The sequence below is a fragment of the Astatotilapia calliptera genome, chromosome 3 (genome assembly GCF_964374335.1).
Source record: "Astatotilapia calliptera chromosome 3, fAstCal68.1, whole genome shotgun sequence".
Taxonomy (NCBI): domain Eukaryota; kingdom Metazoa; phylum Chordata; class Actinopteri; order Cichliformes; family Cichlidae; genus Astatotilapia; species Astatotilapia calliptera.
In genome coordinates this window covers 47,806,648-47,828,959 of record NC_137424.1, presented here as the reverse complement: position 1 = coordinate 47,828,959, position 22,312 = coordinate 47,806,648, and the positions used below count along the sequence as shown (strand labels likewise).

At 36.9% G+C, this 22,312-nt stretch overlaps 3 protein-coding genes and 1 pseudogene across 4 annotated transcripts; 1 reads left to right on the top strand and 3 right to left on the bottom strand.

The window, feature by feature from the left end:
- Positions 1 to 257: 257 nt before the first annotated feature.
- LOC113012976 (GTPase IMAP family member 7-like) lies at positions 258 to 2,227 on the bottom strand. Its single transcript, XM_080298476.1, has 2 exons — positions 2,085 to 2,227; positions 258 to 1,346 (listed from the first exon to the last, which is right to left on the bottom strand). Exons 1-2 carry the CDS (start codon positions 2,089 to 2,091, stop codon positions 403 to 405), a joined length of 951 nt encoding a protein of 316 aa, XP_080154602.1. The 5' UTR covers positions 2,092 to 2,227; the 3' UTR covers positions 258 to 402.
- A 6,562-nt stretch (positions 2,228 to 8,789) lies between these two features.
- On the bottom strand, positions 8,790 to 11,693 carry LOC113014111 (GTPase IMAP family member 7-like). The gene is made up of 2 exons (XM_026155431.2): positions 11,571 to 11,693; positions 8,790 to 10,416 (listed from the first exon to the last, which is right to left on the bottom strand). The coding sequence occupies exons 1-2, from the start codon at positions 11,575 to 11,577 to the stop codon at positions 9,188 to 9,190; spliced, it is 1,236 nt and encodes a 411-aa protein (XP_026011216.2). The 5' UTR covers positions 11,578 to 11,693; the 3' UTR covers positions 8,790 to 9,187.
- A 783-nt stretch (positions 11,694 to 12,476) lies between these two features.
- On the bottom strand, positions 12,477 to 14,583 carry LOC113012982 (GTPase IMAP family member 7-like). Its single transcript, XM_026153478.2, has 2 exons — positions 14,475 to 14,583; positions 12,477 to 14,043 (listed from the first exon to the last, which is right to left on the bottom strand). Exons 1-2 carry the CDS (start codon positions 14,479 to 14,481, stop codon positions 13,097 to 13,099), a joined length of 954 nt encoding a protein of 317 aa, XP_026009263.2. The 5' UTR covers positions 14,482 to 14,583; the 3' UTR covers positions 12,477 to 13,096.
- Positions 14,584 to 16,841: 2,258 nt separating this feature from the next.
- LOC145423276 (ras-related protein Rab-39B pseudogene) lies at positions 16,842 to 21,680 on the top strand (annotated as a pseudogene). Its single transcript, XR_013904360.1, has 3 exons — positions 16,842 to 16,891; positions 20,040 to 20,220; positions 21,133 to 21,680. The product of XR_013904360.1 is annotated as a ras-related protein Rab-39B pseudogene (transcript).
- Positions 21,681 to 22,312: the final 632 nt, after the last annotated feature.

The following is a 22,312-nucleotide window of genomic DNA, read 5'->3' as shown; positions in this document are numbered from 1 at the left end:
TTCTATAAATTTAATAATGACTCTCTGATGGCAACTTGTAAAGGTGAATGTGAGTAGTTTTGCCCAGTTATCTAGCAATATACGCTGATCCTGGATTTTTTTTTTTTTTTTTATATTCTTTATTTCTACAATATTACCTCATAAAGATGATTACAGGCATTAATTAACACAGTTTACAAGAGAAAAACGAAACAAAACGAGAAGAAAGACAGATAGAAAGAAAGAGAAAAAAAAAAAAAAAAAAAAAAAATATATCCTGGATTTTAAAGGTACTTTATTGAGAGCTTAACAGAGGATTGAAAAAATCTGACATTTAATTTCTAACCCTTTCATACATTCAAAAAATGTGGTTTAGTGCTATAGTTTGTATGTAAGCTCTATCACCTGTTTCAAACCTTGATGCTACTCAGCTGGCTCTGCAGACCCAGTCGGAACTGTGACAGATGTGTCAGATGCTGTTGCTGCGTCTGCCATCATTCCTTCTGCTGCAGCTACTCCTGCTGCTGTTCCGAATGCTACTCCTACTGCTAAACCTAGACTTCCTCCTTCTTTCATTAACGCTCCACCAAGGAGTGCACCCAGTAGAGCTCCTGTTGTAAGTCCTGCTTTTGACAACAGATTTTTAAACACAGATTGTTTTGCCTTTGTTGCAGTTTCCTCTTCTGTTAAGTCTGGAGATGACTGTTTGATGCGACCTTCCTCTTGTTGAATATCTCTCTTCACTTTTTGCAGCATCTCATTGGTGAAGCAGCCTCTTTTGTTTGCCTCAATAATCTTGTCAATGGTTTTGAGTAATTCTGCCACCTGATACTGGTTGGTCCTGTATTCATCTCCCTGGTTGTTCTTCCAGTATTTGTTATCAATGACGTGGCAGCGGCCCCCACACTTCTTGATCAGATCGCTCAGAGCTTTACTTTCATTCACAAACTTTTCGATCTTCATTCCCTCAGGAAGCTGGTCACCATGAGTAAAGATTATTGTAGTAAATCTAAGCGCTTCATCTGAGAAATATTGGTTAATTTTGTCTATTACAGCCTTTTCATGCTCTGTGTATTTCTCCACTTTGAGAACAATGATAAACACATGAGGACCAGGAGCACATTCTGTGATACACCTCAATATTTCAGACTTCATCTCCTCCTCAGGTCTGTTTGTGTCAATATATCCAGGAGTGTCAATAAAGAGTACCATTCTTCCACTGACTGACATGAACTTTGCCTGACATTCACTTGTTCCAGATTCAGCAGTATGATTTACTTCAAACACAGGCTCTCCACACAGGGTGTTGGCAAAACTGCTCTTTCCAGCTCCAGTTTTTCCCAGGACCACAATCCTTCTTGCTGACTCTATAAAACAGTAATGATTCAGTGTCAGTTATTTATCTATTGTTCTGTCTAAAAAGGTGCAAGAAATAGTATAGAAGTAGTAAAATATCACTTAAACCTTAATGACACTACAATTAAAAAAAATGAATGTCCAGTCTGCTTTTTTTTTAAGTGTAAGTAAAATTGCATATTCTTTACAAATCAGTCAGCTTTGGCTTACAAGTAAATATGTAAAAGTAGAAAAGAGTTTAATTCCACAGACCATTGTGCAGTTTAAACTAGGTTGTTCAGCTAGATGCTGATTTAAGATAAGATAAGATAACCTTTATTAGTCTCATAGGTGGGAAATTTGTTTGTTACAGCAGAAAGTGGACAGTGCAAAGTTATATAGCAAAAATTAGAGAACACTGGAATACAATAAGAATAAGATACTGTACACAACTGTACAGAATAGAATAAAATTAAATAAAATACTATATGCAATAGAATGTAATAAAATAATATATACAAAAGGATAAATAGCATTTAGATGCAATAGAAACAACAAACTTATCCTGTTTATAAAGCTGCTGTAAAAAATATTTTTTAAACACTATTTTTACATACTATACTATTTACTTAATATTTTTTACTTTAAAAATTTTGTTTAGGTATTCAGTGCAGTAAATAATCTTGACAATGAAAACAAACATTTTATTCTTAGATGGAGTTAAGTGTCCTGTGCTGACTATTAATACAGAATAAATGATAATAACTTACTGTCCATCTTTTTGAAAGAAACAAAACCAGGTCAGAGACACACGATTACTCACAACCCAAAGACTTTGTGACTGCACCTTTCGTTTTGTTCTGCACCTGTTTGACTTGTATCTTGGCAGTGCTTATTGCATTGTGGGGATTATTAAGACTGTCCAATTGCATGTGAGACAGCAACAGAACACATCTAAATATAAAAGACCATGACATTTTTATTGTTTTAGTACATTTCACACAGTTAAGTAGGGAGGCTGCTGCTGTTGATGACAATGAGCTGCAGCTGGCAAGGGCTGATGAGCAGCAGTTGTGGCTGACTTCAGGAGGGCTCAAAACCAATCCCCCCAAAACACAAAAGGGACACAATACAACATTCAAGTTCAGATGGATGACTGCGACTGAAACATTTCAGGCAACTGGTGACGGTGTGGCATGGCAGGTGACCAGCGGCGTGCTAGAAGTGTAGGCCATGACTGAACAGGACGTGGACAAGCATGAAGTAGCTATGCGCAACATGGATTATAATATATTTTTAATTTATAATTATAATTTCATTCAGAAAAAAATTACAATTTACGTCGGCAGTAATGACACCATGTTACGTCAATCAGAGGTCACTAAAATTTATATTAAGTTTGCCCCCCCCCCCAAACTGGATCAGAGCCAGGGACATCTTTAGCTGCATGTTCTTAAATTTCCATCTGCAAAATCAGAAGCCCATGTAGTCCAAAAAAACTACATGGGCTTCATAGATAATTGAAAACTTTCTAAAGGACCTCTGGTCTTGTTAGGAGAGAAGGCATCCAGGTGTCTTCAAGATATAAAGACCTGGATGACCTCTAATTTTCTGCTTCTGAATTCAGATAAAGCAGAGGTTATTAACTGCACACGCTGTGAAACTGCTGCTACAGAAGCCACAAAATGTTGAAAAGACCCCAATACCAGAAAGTAAAGAGATGGAAGAAAGTTTGTTGTTGGGGTTTCCAGGTCATGCCTGATTTCATTAAGCAAGTACGATAGCTTGGTCATTTTATTGATCACATCTTTGTCATATTTGCAACTCCAAAACACCACATTGCTGATTTTGCAGATGATTTGTACCTGCTGCTTAGAGCTGTCAAAATCTCACATTCAGACTTACATGTGACCAAAACAATTCACAACAGTTTTATTACTATCAGATTAAAGAATATATGCATTTATTAAATTCATATGTAATTAAAATAAAGTGTAGAAAGGAGGAGAGAACCTCTAACCACATAACTACACAAAAACTGTACAAAAGTACAATTGTAGTCATAATGTGTGTTACCATCAAGAGAAAGAGAGGCTGCATGCCATGAATTACATGGATCTTTGTCATTCGCTGTGTGCGTCATGGAGACTGCACAGAGAAAGAGAAACTACACATATGCGGTTTCTATATCACATCACACTGACAGTTCACAGCAGACCAAAATGAGCCTCAGAGCACTTCAGAAATATCCCGGCGATCCTGATGGCAAGGCATTCAGTTTTTCATTCAGTTTTTTCAATTAATCAGAAGTTAATTAATCATTAAACTCTACTGAGAGCCAATGTGTAGAATATAAAACAGTAGTTCTGTGAGTTTGCTTGCCAGAACATATTAATAGTCTGGCCAGCATTTTGTACTGCTTGGAGGCATAAAAGAGATTTGTCCAAGCTGGCAAACAGGGCATTACAATAATCTAAACCCAATGACACCAATGCATGAATACGTTTTTGCAGTTCAGCTGAGGATATTTTGGAATTTAGAAATGTTCCTTAAATAAATTTAACAGGAATGAAACGAAGATTTTACATGTGCGTCGAAGCCCAGAGAAGAATAAAATATTACACCAAGATTTCAAATGGTGGACTTATCAGTTGAACAAAAAGGAGGGCATGAATGATTTTAGGATGTAATTAAAAGAAGGAGCTGTAACCATGGTCTCATTCTTGTTGGTTTTTAAAACAAGCTCATTGCTACAAAGCTAAGCAGTAACCTGAGTTAAGCAGTGGACGAGGGTAAAAAGGATGAAAAGAACAGTTTTACAAGAAGTACAGTTAGAGCAGGTCATCATGTTAACCCTTGCCCAATATTGTGTTTATTTAAAAGATCTGATGTGAAAAAAAATGAAAAATTAATTCATATATGATATTGCTATATCACCTTTTGGATGGGGACCCCTTTGGGTCCCAAGGGATACCAATGGATGTATACTGTAAAAACTCTTATTGCTCCAAAAATAATAATGCAGCCAAATCAATTCTGTTATGAATTCTTTACCTATCCAAGGCTCTAATAACCTCATGCCAAGTAGTTCCATTTGCAACTCATTTTTTAAAAATATTGCATATTATGGTTTTTTACCCCCCAAAAACAGGGGTTTTTATGACAATAAAGCCATAAAAACCTAAAAAATATGAAAAAAATTATGAAAAACTTTATATCAGTGGATAGGTCTGAAGTTGTTTAAAAGATCTGATGTGAAAAAAAATGAAAAAAAAATTCATAAAATCCATTGCTATATCACCTTTTGGATGGGGACCATTTTGGGTCCCGAGGACCATAAAAGGGTGTAAATTTGAAAAACTCTTATTGCTCCAAAAATAATAAAGTATCCAAATCAATTCTGTTATGAATTTTTTACCTATCCAAGGCTCTAATAACCTCATGCCAAGTAGTTCCATTTGCAACTCATTTTTTAAAAATATTGCATATTATGATTTTTTACCCCCCAAAAAACAGGGGTTTTTATGACAATAAAGCCATAAAAACCTAAAAAATATGAAAAAAATTATGAAAAACTTTATATCAGTGGATAGGTCTGAAGTTGTTTAAAAGATCTGATGTGAAAAAAAATGAAAAAAAAATTCATAAAATCCATTGCTATATCACCTTTTGGATGGGGACCATTTTGGGTCCCGAGGACCATAAAAGGGTGTAAATTTGAAAAACTCTTATTGCTCCAAAAATAATAAAGTATCCAAATCAATTCTGTTATGAATTTTTTACCTATCCAAGGCTCTAATAACCTCATGCCAAGTAGTTCCATTTGCAACTCATTTTTTAAAAATATTGCATATTATGATTTTTTACCCCCCAAAAAACAGGGGTTTTTATGACAATAAAGCCATAAAAACCTAAAAAATATGAAAAAAATTATGAAAAACTTTATATCAGTGGATAGGTCTGAAGTTGTTTAAAAGATCTGATGTGAAAAAAAATGAAAAAAAAATTCATAAAATTCATTGCTATATCACCTTTTGGATGGGGACCATTTTGGGTCCCGAGGACCATAAAAGGGTGTAAATTTGAAAAACTCTTATTGCTCCAAAAATAATAATGTATCCAAATCAATTCTGTTATGAATTTTTTACCTATCCAAGGCTCTAATAACCTCATGCCAAGTAGTTCCATTTGCAACTCATTTTTTAAAAATATTGCATATTATGGTTTTTTACCCCCCAAAAAACAGGGGTTTTTATGACAATAAAGCCATAAAAACCTAAAAAATATGAAAAAAATTATGAAAAACTTTATATCAGTGGATAGGTCTGAAGTTGTTTAAAAGATCTGATGTGAAAAAAAATGAAAAAAAAATTCATAAAATCCATTGCTATATCACCTTTTGGATGGGGACCATTTTGGGTCCCGAGGACCATAAAAGGGTGTAAATTTGAAAAACTCTTATTGCTCCAAAAATAATAAAGTATCCAAATCAATTCTGTTATGAATTTTTTACCTATCCAAGGCTCTAATAACCTCATGCCAAGTAGTTCCATTTGCAACTCATTTTTTAAAAATATTGCATATTATGGTTTTTTACCCCCCAAAAAACAGGGGTTTTTATGACAATAAAGCCATAAAAACCTAAAAAATGAAAAAAAAATTATGAAAAACTTTATATCAGTGGATAGGTCTGAAGTTGTTTAAAAGATCTGATGTGAAAAAAAATGAAAAAAAATTCATAAAATCCATTGCTATATCACCTTTTGGATGGGGACCATTTTGGGTCCCGGCGACCGTGAAAGGGTGTAAATTTTGACGGCTATCCAAGGGTTAATAAATGGTAATAAGGCTGAAAACCAAAAAGCCACATATAATATCAAAACTTTAAAAAAAAGAAGGTTTTAAGCAGATGCTTTTATAACTATGCCCCAGTGTTGAACAGCGCAGTAAAGCTTCTGTGCTTTTAAAAACAGAACAATTCAGTGTTTGAATCAGGGACTGGTAAAATGTTTCGGTTTCCAGTGCTAGTTAAACAAGTTTCAAACAAAGAAGGTATTTTTAATTAAGTTCAGTTTGAAAAATGGAAGAGTGATGCATTCATTCCCTCTTGACAGGTTACTGGCACAGGTACACGTAATTCCATTAATGCATAGCTGCAGTTATTAAACGATGACTCAGTGTTTAGAGCTGTTCGCACTAAAGTAAAAAGCACCATCACTTCATGCGGAAACCCTCTTGGCGCCAGCTGCGGTCTCAAGGCTGGAGCCGAACAAAAACACCCTGATAACGACTGTGTTTAGTCCGTTTCTTCCCATTCCATGCAAGGCCACCTGGGTTGGCTGGAAGACTGTTTACTTAGCCTAGCAGGGCAAAGGACACTGTCTCAGCTGAACTCTGGACACGCACACACATACATATACACTGATATGCACACACTCATCCCCCCTTCCTTTCCAAACGCCTCCGATGCTTGTTCCCTCTTGGGAACACGGTGGGTCTGAGCCCGCGCTGGAATGGTAGCGCTGGGCAGGATGGCTGCTGTGTTTGCTTCGGATTACTCCTCACCCCCCACCCGACCCTGTGGCTTGTCACGTGTTCCATAATGTGGTGCTGTGGACATTTATGTGCTTTTTTTGTGCAGAGGAATTTTTTTTGTTTCCTGTTCTCATGGTGTCCTCCCAGGAGACCAGCACGAGTAGAGGTCTCATTTTTTCCTCTTGTACTTTCCCATTGTAGTGTATATTTCAGTGTCTTTTTTCTGTAACGCTACCGATCTCCGACCTGTATCCCCATGTGATGTCTGTGTTGTGTATGTAAGCTTGGGGGGGTTGGGGGGGGGGGGGGGGGGGGCGCCCTATTTCACTGCAGGGCAACCTGCACGTGGCGAATAAAGCCTTGATTGATTGATTGATTGATTAAATTCCAATGTCTTGTAATAACTGTAGAATATTTAATATGCATATACAAATACATAGAATTTGAAATAATTCAATCAAAATCAGCCACATATGGTCTGAATATGAGTCAGAAGCTACATTTAATAGGGACATGCTGTCTCATGCATAACAAACACAAGCACAAGTTAAACACAAAGATACAAATGTTGTTTATCCATTTCACACCATTTCTGTTAAAATATGGCTATTTTAGACAAACATTTTAAAAATGATCTGAAATTAAAAAATAAAAAAAATAAAAAATTACATGTTTTACCAGCCACCTATTATGAATCCTGATTCTTCAAAAACAAAAACCATTTTCATGTTTTCTCCAATAAATTGTCAGAAAACTCATAAAACATCCAGTGGAACATGGTTTTCATTGTTACTCTGTGTCACAGATATGACAGTTATATGGTTTTGTGACTGAAAATCTTATATATATTGCATGATTTTGATGCTCAAACGTAGTTATAGAAGAAATAGTATGATTAGATCACCATGTAGCATTAGAACTCCTGCTCACAGCTTCAAGAATATGAAACATAACACAGTCAAAATGACAAGACACTCTGGGCCACAGTGGGAAGGTGACAGTTGAATGTTAATACCACGTTTTTTGGGTGGAGTAACTTGTTTCTGGGTAAGGTCAAACTATTTGGCAACTGTACAAATACAAAATGAAACAGCCACAACGCTGAGTTTCAGGTGTGGTCAAATACCAATAGTCACAAGTTATTTATTGGTGGCTGTAGCTCAGAAGGTAGATCTGCTAATCCTCCACTAATCTGAAAGTTGTTGCTTCGATGTTTGGCTGCTGCAGTCTGCATATTGAAGTATCGTCAGGAGAGATACTGAACCCCGTTGTGAATGTTACATAGAAAAGCACACTGGCATTGAAAGAAAGTAAGTGGGAATGAGGAAAACTGTATAACATGTTCTGAGTATAAGAAATGTTTCCTGTACCAATCTATTTACCACTGCAACGGTTTATACGGTCACTTAATAGTGAGGTGATTGGGTTCTCCTCAAGTTTAAAATGGTCAGCTCATGTATTCACACTATTGGAGCCAATAGAAGAAAAGTCTTATGTGCACTGCAGGTCTCAATTTAAACGACAATACAGTCTGTCTGTCTAACAGAATGGAATGGAAAGAAATTTAATGTATTATCTTAAATTACTTATTTTTTACTTTATAGTAAATACTCAATAGCAAAATGTATTTAATATGTTATATTTTGATGGATTTTATGCAACCATCAACAACAGCTGTGTTTTAATGAGTAATAGTAAAAAGCAATTTAATACATGTGAAATAAAATTTTGTCATTGTCATAAGCAAACAATCCCAAGACAAACATATTACTTGGTGTTGTACTTAGAGCTGTTTGGCAAAGAGGTTTAAGGGTAAACTTTACAGGCAGACTTGTGTATTTACGAATACACGGACAATACCCTTTGATAACAGGATGGGTGTTTGGTTGGAATTGTTATCAATGAATCATAAAATATACACATGAAAAAAAAAACCTGAGTCACATAATTAAAGTTATTTTATTGATGCACAGTACATGTAAATGATTATGTAAAGGTCCTCTGAAGCTGCTGGTACCTCTGCATATAAAAGCTTTAAAACATCACAAACCTGAGAAGATCAAACAATTTCATAATCAAGTTACAATTGCCAGGAACACGTTTATATTTTATCATACATGTTTTAATGTATGGCCACTACTTTGTATTTACTCAACATATTCAGGAACTTGCAAAACAGAATAAAATCTTTATGCTTTCCATAAAGATTCCAAATGGGCCAAATTATTAAACTATTTTAATACAATGGTTTACCCACACAGATTAATGACAATATTTTTATGTAAGCTTTATATGTATAATGATTAGGCTGTTTTATTATATGGCTGTGGATCTGTGTTTATTCAAATGGATTCCATGGATTGTATATTATCTCATACAAAGCATGAAGTCTATTCCAAATGGCCTCAAAACCCCCCACAACTTCCTTTTCAAAAGGTTCTGGGACTGGAATGGGGACTGATTCAGATGGAACAGGAGCAGATGGAACAGATGGAACAGATGGAACAGGAACAGATGGAACAGGAACAGATGGACTAGATGGAACAGATGGAACAGATGGAACAGGAACAGATGGAACAGATGGAACAGATGGAACAGATGGAACAGGAACAGATGGAACAGATGGAACAGGAACAGATGGAACAGATGGAACAGGAACAGATGGAACAGGAACAGATGGAACAGATGGAACAGGAACAGATGGAACAGGAACAGGTGGAACAGATCCCTTTCCAAACTTTGATTTGATCAACAAAGCTGAGACAATTGCAAATAATCCTGTGATGACAGCAAAACCCACAAAATATTTAAGCCATGATTTTTGTGCATTTTCCATGTGTCTCTTAATGATGTTAACTTTAGCCTGCTTTCTAATCTCTTCCTGTGACAGATTTTCTGATGACTTTCTAACCCGATTTTCCTCATTTTGTATTTCTGTCTCCAATGTTTGGAGCTTTTCATTAGTGTAGTATCCTCCATTGTTTTCTGTCACTATATCTTCTATGCTATTGAGCAGCTCTGCCACCTGGAACTTGTTGCTTCTATATTCATCTTCCTGGTTGTTCTTCCAGTATTTATTGTCAATGACGTGGCACCGACTCCCACACTTCCTCACCAGATCACTCAGAGCTTCACTTTCATTAACAAAATCCTTGATCTTCGTTCCTTCGGGGAGCTGGTCACCATGAGTAAAAACCACTGCAGCGTATTTAAGAACATCTTCAGAGAAATGCTCACATAATTGTGCGATGACAGCCTTTTCGTGCTCTGTGAATTTCTCTGCTTTGAGCACAATGAGAAAAGCATGAGGACCTGGAGCACACTCTGTAATACAGCTCAACATCTCATGCTCCAACTTCTCAGACCTGCTTGGGTCAAAGAAACCAGGAGTGTCGATTAAAGTCAGGCTTCTTCCATCAACAGTCTTGGTCTCGCTCTGAGACAAACATGCGTTTGAGTCATTAAAATGATTAATCTTCAATCTGGTCTCGCCAAATATGGTATTAGCCAGACTGCTTTTCCCAGTTCCAGTTTTTCCCAGCAGGACAATCCTCCTTGTCTTTGTCACTGGAAGAAAAAATGAATAGATGAAAATATCTGATTAACTCATTACCTCATCTGCTTCCTGACATCTCTGATCAATTTTCAAATTTCAGATCAAAAATCTATCAACCCAGTATCACAGCAAAACATGTAATAGACATGCCGGACCACCGTGTCTATTTCACACCATGCCTCTCCAAAACGTGAAATGGAAATGTATGAAGAATTTGCGTGACCAGCAGGGAGCGATGATATATTAAGCTAAGAAGTCAGTAATGAACAAAAAATCATAATTGCATAAGTACATTCAATAGTCCTTAACAGTCACAAACTATTAAGCTTAATATGTATATACATGTAAATATGTTAATTTTTTTTTTTAACTATTTCCCACAATTATTTTCGTGTTGGCTTGAAATAAAAAAGCTCCCTCTGGTGTTACTGCAACTTCTGCATGCTTGTCTTTGTCACGCTTTGGAGAGTCAAAGTGTTAAACAGACATGGGGGATATAGGTGTCTGTATGTACCCTATCTCCTTAAAGGATAGGGTACATACAAAAATTACATGCAAAATTTTGCATGAACAATGTCACATATATGTTTTAACAAAACAGATTAGTTATAAATCCCAACTCTTTCTGGACTCGCTTTACCAACAAACATTTTTATCAGTTAATAAATTAAAAGGGGTGATTTGTATTGTTTGTTTTTTGCTTTAAATTACACACAAAGAAATGTGATTCAAACCTAGTATCATTCTGGTTGATTTGAAGGAAAATATCACTGACATCTACAGCATAAGAGTGTCTGAAATCTTTTAGCTAATCATTCATCAGTGTCATTTATTGGTCCTTGTGATTACGCTGCATATAGAGACTTCAACCAAACAGATGCAAGTACAAAGTAAATTTAAAGCATGTTTGAGATTTTAAAAGAAATCTTACTGCAGTACACTACAAGCCATGTGTCAGCAAACAAGCCTTGATACCCAGAAATCTTGCTTGTATTTATAAGATTGATAAAGCTTAGAGCAGCAATACTGTTAAACATTTTTCATAGCAAAATAGTTCTTGAGATTAACTCAGTTAATTAAAAATATAGGTCACAGTTTAGGATTTTGATTACTAGAGTGACAAACACTCATACGTTGGAGTAATGACTATTTAATAGTTACTTACCCTCCATGCTCTCCAGAAAATAGAAATCTGTCAAAAATGTAGTCTGGTTCCCGACGTGTCTCTGCAGTGAGTCGTTTGCTTTTGTTCTCGTACTGCGGACTTACCTTATGCTTCGCTTCTGCTACCTGTCTAACTTGTTCTCTGGGTTTTAGCCAGAGTAAGTGAACAAAACACTGCGCACAGTGTACGTTTACATATAATAATCCACAGTGCTGCAACACAGAGATAAAGATAATAAATAACTACATGACCCAAAAACATGATACAAGAAGAAAGAAAAAGTTAAGCTGTATTTCATTGACCTTACAGATTTTTAAAAATATATTTTTATTTCTATTCTTCAGAAAAGTGGAATTTATTTCTGCTTGAATATATGAATACTTCTTATATTGGCCTTTAAATCCTTACCTTACACTACTAACTCCGTAAATTCTTTGTTCTGTGAACTACATATAACTTATTCAAAGTTTGGATTTATGTTAACAAAATACAAACGTCTGCATTTTCTTTTGATTTATTTAGTCTCATTTGTTGCTGCATTTGTCAGTCAGTAACTTTTATACAGTCTGGAAACATGAGCAACACTTAAAAACATTAAAACTGACATTACAATAAAGTTTGTCGAAGATCAAATCTGTCAGTGGTCTGTCCACTCATCCCAGCAGCTTCCATTACTGTTCTGGTTTAAAAATGTGGTAGATTTGGCTGATCCTGTTAAACTTCATCAGCTGGTTCAACTCAAGTAAAGTCAGCGGAAGCCAAATTAAGTAAAAATGAAAGTCGCTGTTTAAGATGTCACTGCCTCTTAAACATGTTTGGCTAAACCTGCTGAGGAGGTTTAACAAGTTCAGCTGAATTAACATGAGGCTAGTAAATGAAAATTGTCAAGAAGTTGAAGAAACTTGGTTACATGTGAAACAATTAGCTGCTTTATTAGTGAAGACTTGTAGCAAAGAAAACATCGAAAAAAGAAGCAACAATATTTGAAAGTTATAGATCTGTTATTGTAATACCCAGAGATTTTGTTTAAGCTGGAGTAATGGACATATTCATGGGTAAATTCTGAAATATAAACTGCAACATAAAGGGTTTTATAGCATATGACGAGGGGGGAAAATCACATTCTTACATATCATTAAGCATAAGCTACTTCATTTATATGTTAACAGTAAGTATTCAACAAAAACTCTTAAGTAAGATATTTTGTATAATGCAAATACAGAAATCCAATCATGATGAACAAAAGGATTCCAAAATGTCTCATTCTATAATTTTAACAATGACTCTATGATGGCAACTTATAAAGGTGAATGTGAGTAGTTGTGCCCAGTATATGCTGATTCTGTACATCTGTGGATTGTAAAGGTACTTTTTTGAAAGCTTAACAGATGTTTTAGATATTTAATTTATAACCTGTTTTTACATTAAAAAAAAATAAACAAAGTGTGTTTTAGTGTTGTAGTCTCCTTTCTTTGCTTCATCACCGTGCACCAGTTTCATGTCTGTGAAACGTGGTACTCCTGGTTTTATTTGGCTGCTGGCTCTGCAGATACACCAGGAACTGTGTTAAATGATGTTGGTGCATTGTTTTTAGCTACTTTCGCTGCAGCTGCTATTCCCAATGCTACTCCTACTCCTACTCCTACTAAACCTACAGTGCTGTCTTCTTTCCCTAATTGTATCGTCCCACCCAGGAATGCACCTAACAGATCCCCTGTTGTAACTCTTGCAGCTTTTGACAACAGATTTTTAAACACAGATTGTTTCGCCTTTGTTGCAGTTTCCTCTTCTTTACTATCTGGAGATGACTGTTTGATGCGACCTTCTTCTTGTTGTATATCTCTCTTCACTTCTTGCAGCATCTCATTGGTGAAGTAGCCTCCTTTGTTTGCCTCAATAATCTTGTCAATGGTTTTGAGTAATTCTGCCACCTGATACTGGTTGGTCCTGTATTCATCTCCCTGGTTGTTCTTCCAGTATTTGTTATCAATGACGTGGCAGCAGCCGCCACACTTCTTGATCAGATCACTCAGAGCTTCACTTTCATTAACAAACTCTTCAATCTTCATTCCCTCAGGAAGCTGGTCACCATGAGTAAAGATTATTGTAGTAAATCTAAGCGCTTCATCTGAGAAATATTGATTAATTTTGTCTACCACACCCTTTTCATGCTCTGTGTATTTCTCCACTTTAAGCACAATGAGAAAAACATGAGGACCAGGAGCACATTCTGTGATACACCTTGTTATTTCAGACTTCATGTCCTGCTCAGACCTGTCTGTGTCAAAAAATCCAGGAGTGTCAATAAATAATATGGTTCTTCCACCGATATTCATATACTCTGACTGACATTCACTTGTTCCAGATTTGGGGGTATGATTTACTTTAAACACAGGCTCTCCACACAGGGTGTTGGCAATACTGCTCTTTCCAGCTCCAGTTTTTCCCAGGACCACAATCCTTCTTTTTGACTCTATAAAACAGTAATGATTCAGTGTCAGTTATTTATCTATTACTTTGTCAAAAGCAGTGCAAGAAATAAACAGTAAATTGAAGTGGAGGTAAAACTGCATGATGTGTACAAGCCAGTCAGTACTGGCTTACAAGTAAATATGGAAGAGTAGAAAAATGTAATTTCTCTGATTGTTGATCAAAGTTTAGACTTAGCTGTTCAGATGGTGGATACAACTAAATCATTTTGAATTATTAACTCTATCAAGCATACACTCAGTGTATTACAGTCTTGAATATATTATATAACATTTACATAACTACTTTAGGTATTCAGTGGAGTAGATCATGTTGACTGAGAAAAACAATCACTTTCAGAGAACTTTCTTCCTTTGTGATCCCACATTTCTGTTAATCATTAATACAGAATACATGACAATAATTGCGACTTACCGTCCATGTTTTTGAAAGCGAAATCAGCGCAGAAACACACAATTACTCAGATCCTGTGGACGTTGTGACTGCGCCGTTCGGTTGTTTCTGTACCTGTTGGACTTGTTTCTCAGCAGCAAACTAAAGTGATGAGCTTACCTCATAGTGTGTTTCTCTTTTTTTCCCACACCTGGCAACAGCATGAGAAAACTATTGTGCATATTTAAATGTTATTTATTTAAATAAATTAATAACAAAAACACAATTTTTCTTTTCATTTTTATATAAAAATCTTGGCGAGCATATTGTTATAACCCAAAGTTAAATATGTCTGTAGTAAATATGACATAAGCAAAAGAGAGTTTATACGTTTCATACTGTTCTAGAATACTATAATGAAAAGTTTTACTATATATACATAAAAGGTGTGTGTTACGTATTTGAAATCTTCAAGCAGCTGTTTCCTTTAGGGTTCGCCTCAGTTGATCATCTGCTTCCATCTCACCCTAACCCTAGCTTCCTCCTCTGTTACACCAACACGCTCACTCTTTGAGCAAGTGTTTGGGCATCAGTGAGAAGAAAAAAACTCCCTTTTAACAGGGAGAAAAAGGAAATGAGGGCACAGGCATAACTATATAACTTTATTATTATTATAACATTATTCCAATATATCAAAAATACAAAATAAACTCAAAATGCTGCGACACAGACGCAGCCATCCGACAATTGTAGTGTATCTACGGGAGGATTCAGGTCACCTGATCATGCCCTGACTATATGCTTTCGCAAAAATGAATGTTTTAATTGGATAATCCAAATTGCCACTAGGTGTGAATGTGAGTGTGAATGGTTGTCTGTCCCTGTGTGTTGGCCCTGCGACAGACTGGCGACCTGTCCAGGGTGTACCCCGCCTCTCGCCCTATGACAGCTGGGATAGGCTCCAGCGCCCCCCGCGACCCTGAAAAGGATAAGCGGAAGCGAATGGATGGATGGATGAATATAATATAATATAATATAATATAATATGATATAATATAATATAATATAATATAATAAAAAACAGTAAGCCATTCTCTGACAGGTTTATGAAAGTGTGTTTGGTGAGAAAAAAGAACAGCATTTGAGAATGTGGACAATTTTGACTTTGTGTTATTGGTTTTGGATGAGAGCTGTGATGTCCGTGACACAACCTAGTTGATTATCTTTCAACTTAGGATATTGAAAAACTTTAAAGTCGTGGAGGAGCTGGCAGCAGTGCACTCAGTGAAAGAGACAACAACAGGAAGTGATTTGTTAATGGGGCTAAGTCCAGGCTTAGATAGGCTTGGGCTGCAATAGGATAACTGGCAGGTGTTATGATCAATATGTCTATAAATCTGGGAAAAATGTCCGACAATTTGAGTTGCGTGCAAGATAAAGTGACTAACAACTGAATACGGCACTGAATAAAAGATAGTTTGTTACACTTTTGATGGGGGAGGAGACTGAACATGGTGACATTGCTCAGCCTGAGCAAAGAGTGTGGAAACTGAGAGCAGAATTTCAAGAGTTTGTTGAGAAGAAGAAAGTCAAAGACATCCTAGAGCTCAAATGCAGAATGGAAAGACTAAAGACCTAAAAACCATATTTGCATTCGAAATGCTCATGACAAGGTTGTAGCTTCTTTAAAGCTAGTTGGAGAACAGCATTTTTATTCACATGCCAACAGTGAAGATGCTTCATGTTCTCCTTGAAGAAGTTTTATAAATCGAGCTATAGATCCTCTCTCAGTGATGTTTTCCCTCAAGGATCCAACTCAGATATTGAACCTGACTTTAATGCACTTGTTGAAGCCTGTCAATTGGTAGACCCACAAAACCCCTATACAGGAAGTTGATTTCGGCGCTCTGATAAAGAAAAGTCTTGATCCCGGATCCTATGAGTCTTTCCCAGTAGATAATGCAGGGTTCTTCAGCTGATGTGGATGAAGGGACTCGTCCAGCCTGACTGCCTTGAACAAGCAGGTGTCTTCCCTGCTTGCCCTGGTATGAAAAAACTCAAGTAGCCTTGCAGGTCAAATTTATCAGGAATTTCCTTTGAGTCTTGGCAAAGGAAAAGCACACACAAAAAAGAGAATAATCAAATCACATGAATTCTACTTATTGAAGTAACTCACTCTAAGCTAATGTTCATGTTGTTCCTATCTTTGGCGGAAGAGAGGTTGGTGGTGAGATGGACACTTCCAGCACTGAAGATGTGCTTAGTGCTCTGTTAATGGTAATAATCAGGAATGCAGGATTCCTTGATAAGTCCCACATCTTCACAGAGGAAACCTTGAAAGTCTTGAGAATCTGCAATCCACTTGGAAAATGATTAAAGTCCAAATCCTTCACAGAATTATAATCCAACATGGCAAAGATGATGATGAGCAGAAATAAAGCCAAATCCAAGTCCGATCTGTAAGTCCAGTCCACCATAGCGCTTCTGCTGGAATTTACTCCTCTTCCACTCACATTTTCTAATAACGTTTAGTGATTTCTTTAGCCTTTTATAGCACTGTGTATCTGCCAACATTTATAAATTCAGTAGGTACAAAGAGGCTTGAGGCTGAAAACTATGAACAGAGGAGATGGACAGATGAACTGTTTCCTTTGTTTTTCCCCTATAATTGTTGGTAATAACAGAAATAGAGGACATTATCAGCCTAATAATTTATCTACATGCAGCAAACAAGAATTTAATCATAAATTTATTCATTTGTCACATGTTTGTCTGATTATTGTATGTGCTGGAGCTGCAGTGGCACAGACGGCACCCAGATAATCCTTCAGTTATTACACTATGGTTGACTAAAGTAGCTGTTTTAGGAAAATATTTAAAAGCCACTATTTTGGGAACTTGTGACGCAGCAGTCCTTGCTTGTTTTAATCCACCACACAGTCCTCTGTTCACTTCTTCTCCACCAGCGATGCAGATCTCTTAGTCATTGTTGTTTCATCTGCGTGGTTCTTGCTTCTAAAAATACATATAAACTATGTGTGTGTCCGATCAAATGAATCACTCTCCGGCTCAGGTTTTTCTGCTATCCACTCCTCCTCTCTTACTGTCTCCTCTCTGTCAGCAACTCCTCCCTTCTTCCTCTTTCAAGACACGTCTCTCTTTCCGTCTCCAGCTTAAGCCTCTAATTGTCCTTCCAGTTATATTTATATTCGCATGCAGTCTGTGAGGAAGAGAGAGAGACGTCATGAGGCAGTCGATGTGTCCCTGCGTGCATGCAGGTTGTCGCATCTCGTCAAAATCTAGCAGCACTTTTCCTCCCTGTCAGATTGCGTAGAGGAGTTACAGTTATATAAACCACAAATCCAGTTTCCACTTGGTATTAAAATGATACCCTAATGACACCTCCATCTTCCTCTGCGTTCACACCTCCTTTCTTTAGATTTATCTGTTTTATTACTAATATGGCTTATTTTTCTATTCATCCTGAACATATAATGGGTATGTTTATTTTTAAAATCAAGAGAAAAATGTATAAAGTGCAGGGTGTTTGTGATCTACAAGCTGCGTGTCTGGCTAACCAGCTTAACTGCTGCATCAAAGACTTTTAATGTTTTTTGAGGTAGACGAAAAATCGCTGCAGGAATAATTTGTAATTAATGTATTTCACACAGTAGTTCTGGATTTTTAGCAGTTCACTACAAATGTTTATACAATCCAAACTAAGGACAGTGTTACCCAAGATGAGTTATCCAATATGTCCTGTCTGTTCTTAGTTTTTTTCTGTTGAAACTTTTTAATAAAAATAGTTTAAGAATATATTAATCCTTTAGTTACTTACAGAGACCCAGAGATTCCCCGACCGGCTGTGAGTAGTTGTTGGAGGTTGTTTTGCAGGTACAGTAGTGCAAAATTGGTATGTAGTGCTGCACCGAAATCCTCCTTGCAGCTGCTTTGGTCACCACCTGATTGCTGTGGTTACCTGTAGTTTGCATGGAAGACTCTACTCACCATGCAGGGGAAACTGTGAAAAGTGTGCTGCAGTAAATTTGAAGGAAAAACTTTTATTTGAATGATGAATTTCTAAGTTTCACTACAGCTTGGGGAGTAAATGGCGAGCGTTTGCAAACAAATTGGTACCTTTGAGCAAAACTACAGGCAACCATGTTAGCTAACAGGCGAGCCAGGATACAGCAGTCTTCTGTACCTACAAAGCTGTTTTAAAATAAATCTGCTGAAAACATTAAAATGTAATTTAGTGTTTAATAAATCCACGGAGCTAAAAGGTGCTTAAATAACTAACTTGCTACAGTTTCTAAATTTAGCCTCATTTGTTAAAATTACAATCAGCGTTTAAAACAATTTGCTGAAACAGTGATGTTACACCCTCGGTCACAACTGGTGTTGAAGTGATTTCTGTACACAACAACGATCCTGACTCACAGTCTATTAAAAAATTACATATATTTTTTGCACTAAGAAAGTTAAATGCATTTGTCTTGGTTTTTATTTTCAAACAACATTTGAAAACACTTCACTATATACAAAACTGAATCTACAGTCTGTCAAATCATATGATAGTTACAATTTGATAGTTTGTCTAGCTTGTAAGGACCATATATCTCTAAATAAATAGCTTTTAATGGGCTCAAAAATATACCTTTATCTATATTTAAAAGATACTTTGAATACATGTATAACATTAAAAAATAACAGCTGAATTAAAAGGCTGAAACATTCTGTGACAAATGTAATTATCAATATTTACAGAGGCATTTAACAATGAATACAAAATGAAGGCGATGTATTACAAAACAGCTGGTTATACTTTGTAAATTAGATCAACCAGAAGATTTCTTTTGAATGTTATTCTGAAAGTGCTGAACCTGCATCGGTTCTACTCGCCTGTTTTATGAAACCAGATTTGATGTCTCCTCTCCATCATCAAGGCTTTGTGAATGTAATAAATGTAGTTATTAAGACTATTTCTCATTTTACTCTTAACTCATCTGCATCACACATGTGATCAAAATGGTTAGCAAGAGAAAACTTATCTGTTAAAGTGATACATTATAAATGGCTTGTTTGCATGCTAATGCTAGCTCTGTTTCCACGTAAAGCAGATTGTAACTGCTCTAAGAACTCCTGTCACTTTCCTGTCGAAGACCAGAGGTTTATCCACAATATGCATCTGCAAACAAGCAACTGTAAGCTGCTACTGACTACAATAGCTTGACTGCAAGCAGAGTTAATCCTGCTTCCAGAGATGATTACCAGCTTCGACCACAAGATCGCAGTGATTTTAAGATTGGATACAGTTGAATACAAGACTTACGAGAAAATACGGAGATAAAAATAGATTTTTACATTTTTATTTATTTGTAAATTTCGCTGGACAAGCAGAACTTGCTTTGCTTGACCAACAGAACTCAATTTATTTTCTTTGTGAACTTCATACATGTTCTTTGCAAACAGAAAGTATATCCACTGGCCACTGCTTTATCTGTTTAACTTCATATAATCAAATTCTTGTGCGTTTATTATAGTTGGTGAAACAACTGCATGTAGTATTAATGTTAAATGCTTCCCTCTATTTTATGTCCTTTCCAGGTCTATTACCAGGGCTTACTACCGTAACTCTGTGGGTGGGCTTCTCCTCTTTGACATCACCAATCGCCGATCTTTCCAGAATGTCCATGACTGGCTGGAGGAGGCTCGTAGTCATGTCCAGCCACATAGCATCGTATTTCTATTGGTGGGCCACAAGTGTGATCTGGAGGCACAGCGGCAGGTGTGTACACTGTAAAGTAGATTAAAACTGGATCAAAACAAGCACTTTCCCCTGTTGTGAAAGGTTACGCACTATGCAATACAACAAAGTCACAGTTTTAAAAATAACTTTTTTGTTCACATTTATTTATTTGTTTTTGTTTGCACTTATTTTGTTCAGAGGCACAGTTTATTGTCTTGGGTCAGTAGGCAGACAGAAATAAAAATATATCCCCTCTGAAAATTAGACAGCATAACACCACATCTACATTAATATCCCACCATCGTGAGAGCAGGAATAAAATGAAATGAACGAGGAAATTATGCAACATTTCCCGTATTAGCCGCTTACCCCTATCTTGATCTGCCCACTTTCATAACTTTGTGTTAGAGGGCTCGTTTACCAGCTTTTCAGTTGCCATCATAAATTGGTCAATAAAGCTTCAGCTTTATTTTGTAACAGGACTGAACAGTCATTATCTGTGAGTGTGGAATCAGGCCTATCAGCAGAATAACACACTTCAGAGTAACTGGAGACTCTGTGACCTTTGGAATGAAATAGATGATACATGTAAAATAAGAAATTTAAACTGTTCTGTGCAATATGCAATATCAGTGCGCTCAAGTTCAAGGAGTGTTTTAGCCTCTTATTGGTTTGGGATTTTTAGTTGTGCTGGGTTAGCTTAGGGCATGTCACAATATGATGCATAATAATGTCTTGATGTGGAAATATGCAGCTGAAGTAGTCACTCAAATTTGACTTTGTGTGCGAATGGCAGTCCAATCCAATAAAAACCTACAGCTTGTCTTCTTAGTCCTTGCACTTCCTGATAAGACCATTTGTTGTTGAATTGCTGTCGTGGCACTCAAATGTGTTTTACAGCCACTACAGGAGATAGCGTCATTAACTCACTTAACTCATTTGATCTTGTAGGTGACCCGCCAAGAAGCAGAGAAACTGGCTGGGGCGTATGGGATGCGCTATGTTGAGACGTCAGCCCGTGACGCCATCAATGTGGAACACGCCTTCACTGAGCTGACCAGAGACATCTTCGCCCTGGTTCGGTCTGGTGACATCACCATCCAGGAGGGCTGGGAGGGTGTGAAGAGTGGGTTTGTGCCCAATGTGGTTCACTCATCCGAGGAAGTGACCAAGAGTGACCGCCGCTGTCTCTGTTGATCTGGGAAGACTGAAGATAGGGGAGTGAAGTGGATCAGAGAGGGGTAGCTGACGGACTGAGGTGTCAGCCCTCTGACTGAAAACTGGTGGTAACCCTCGTTGTTCTTTCTTAGAAAAGACACAGAAAGGGATGTTTGGCATATTTTAACAAAAAGGCTGGTAGATCATGGAGAAGAACACCTTGAATGTGGGTGTAAGACTAAAAATGGTTGCGCCCATTAAAGATGCTCATTTGAGGGCTCCCTTTTCTTTTGTTTTGGGCTTCTTTCCTGAATAAACCTCCCTTGCAAAAGCCTTAGAAAGATGATCCATTTCATGTTTCTTCCTCCGTTTAAGTCTTCGGTCACCTCTCTGCTCCCTAGCCTTCTCCTCTCAATATGCAATTACACGATCGCACTGAAAGCTATCACTCCTACGTTAGTGTCCAACATCTTTTTCAGCATTTTCAGTGTAGTGTACTTAGATTCAACCTCATTGATTATTTGATTAGCATCTACAGTACTGTGCCAAAATCTTGAGTCAGCCTAATGTTTTAAATATTGTGTTTGGAAAATAGGAAATAGTTGCAGTAATGTCCTAAAATGTGCAAATACACAATCCCAAGACTATCCCACTCTGCTTCAGTTATGTTAAGATCCGTGCACTGGGAAGGCCAGTCCATGGCTGATATTGCTCCACTGTGTGCTTTTCTATCCGGGTATATTTGTACTGCATAGGAAGTGCTTTTGGGATCATTGTCATGCTGAAAATGCAGATGCTTTCCAGATGATATTGAGTGGTGGATCATAGCATTTATTTTGACAAAATCTCCAACACCACTGGCTGAACTGCAGCCCCAAACCATGGCAGAGCCTCCATCATGTTTTACAGATGGCTCTTGGCACTCACTGTTGTACTTCTCTACTGATGTCCTTTGCACATGTGAGAATTTGAA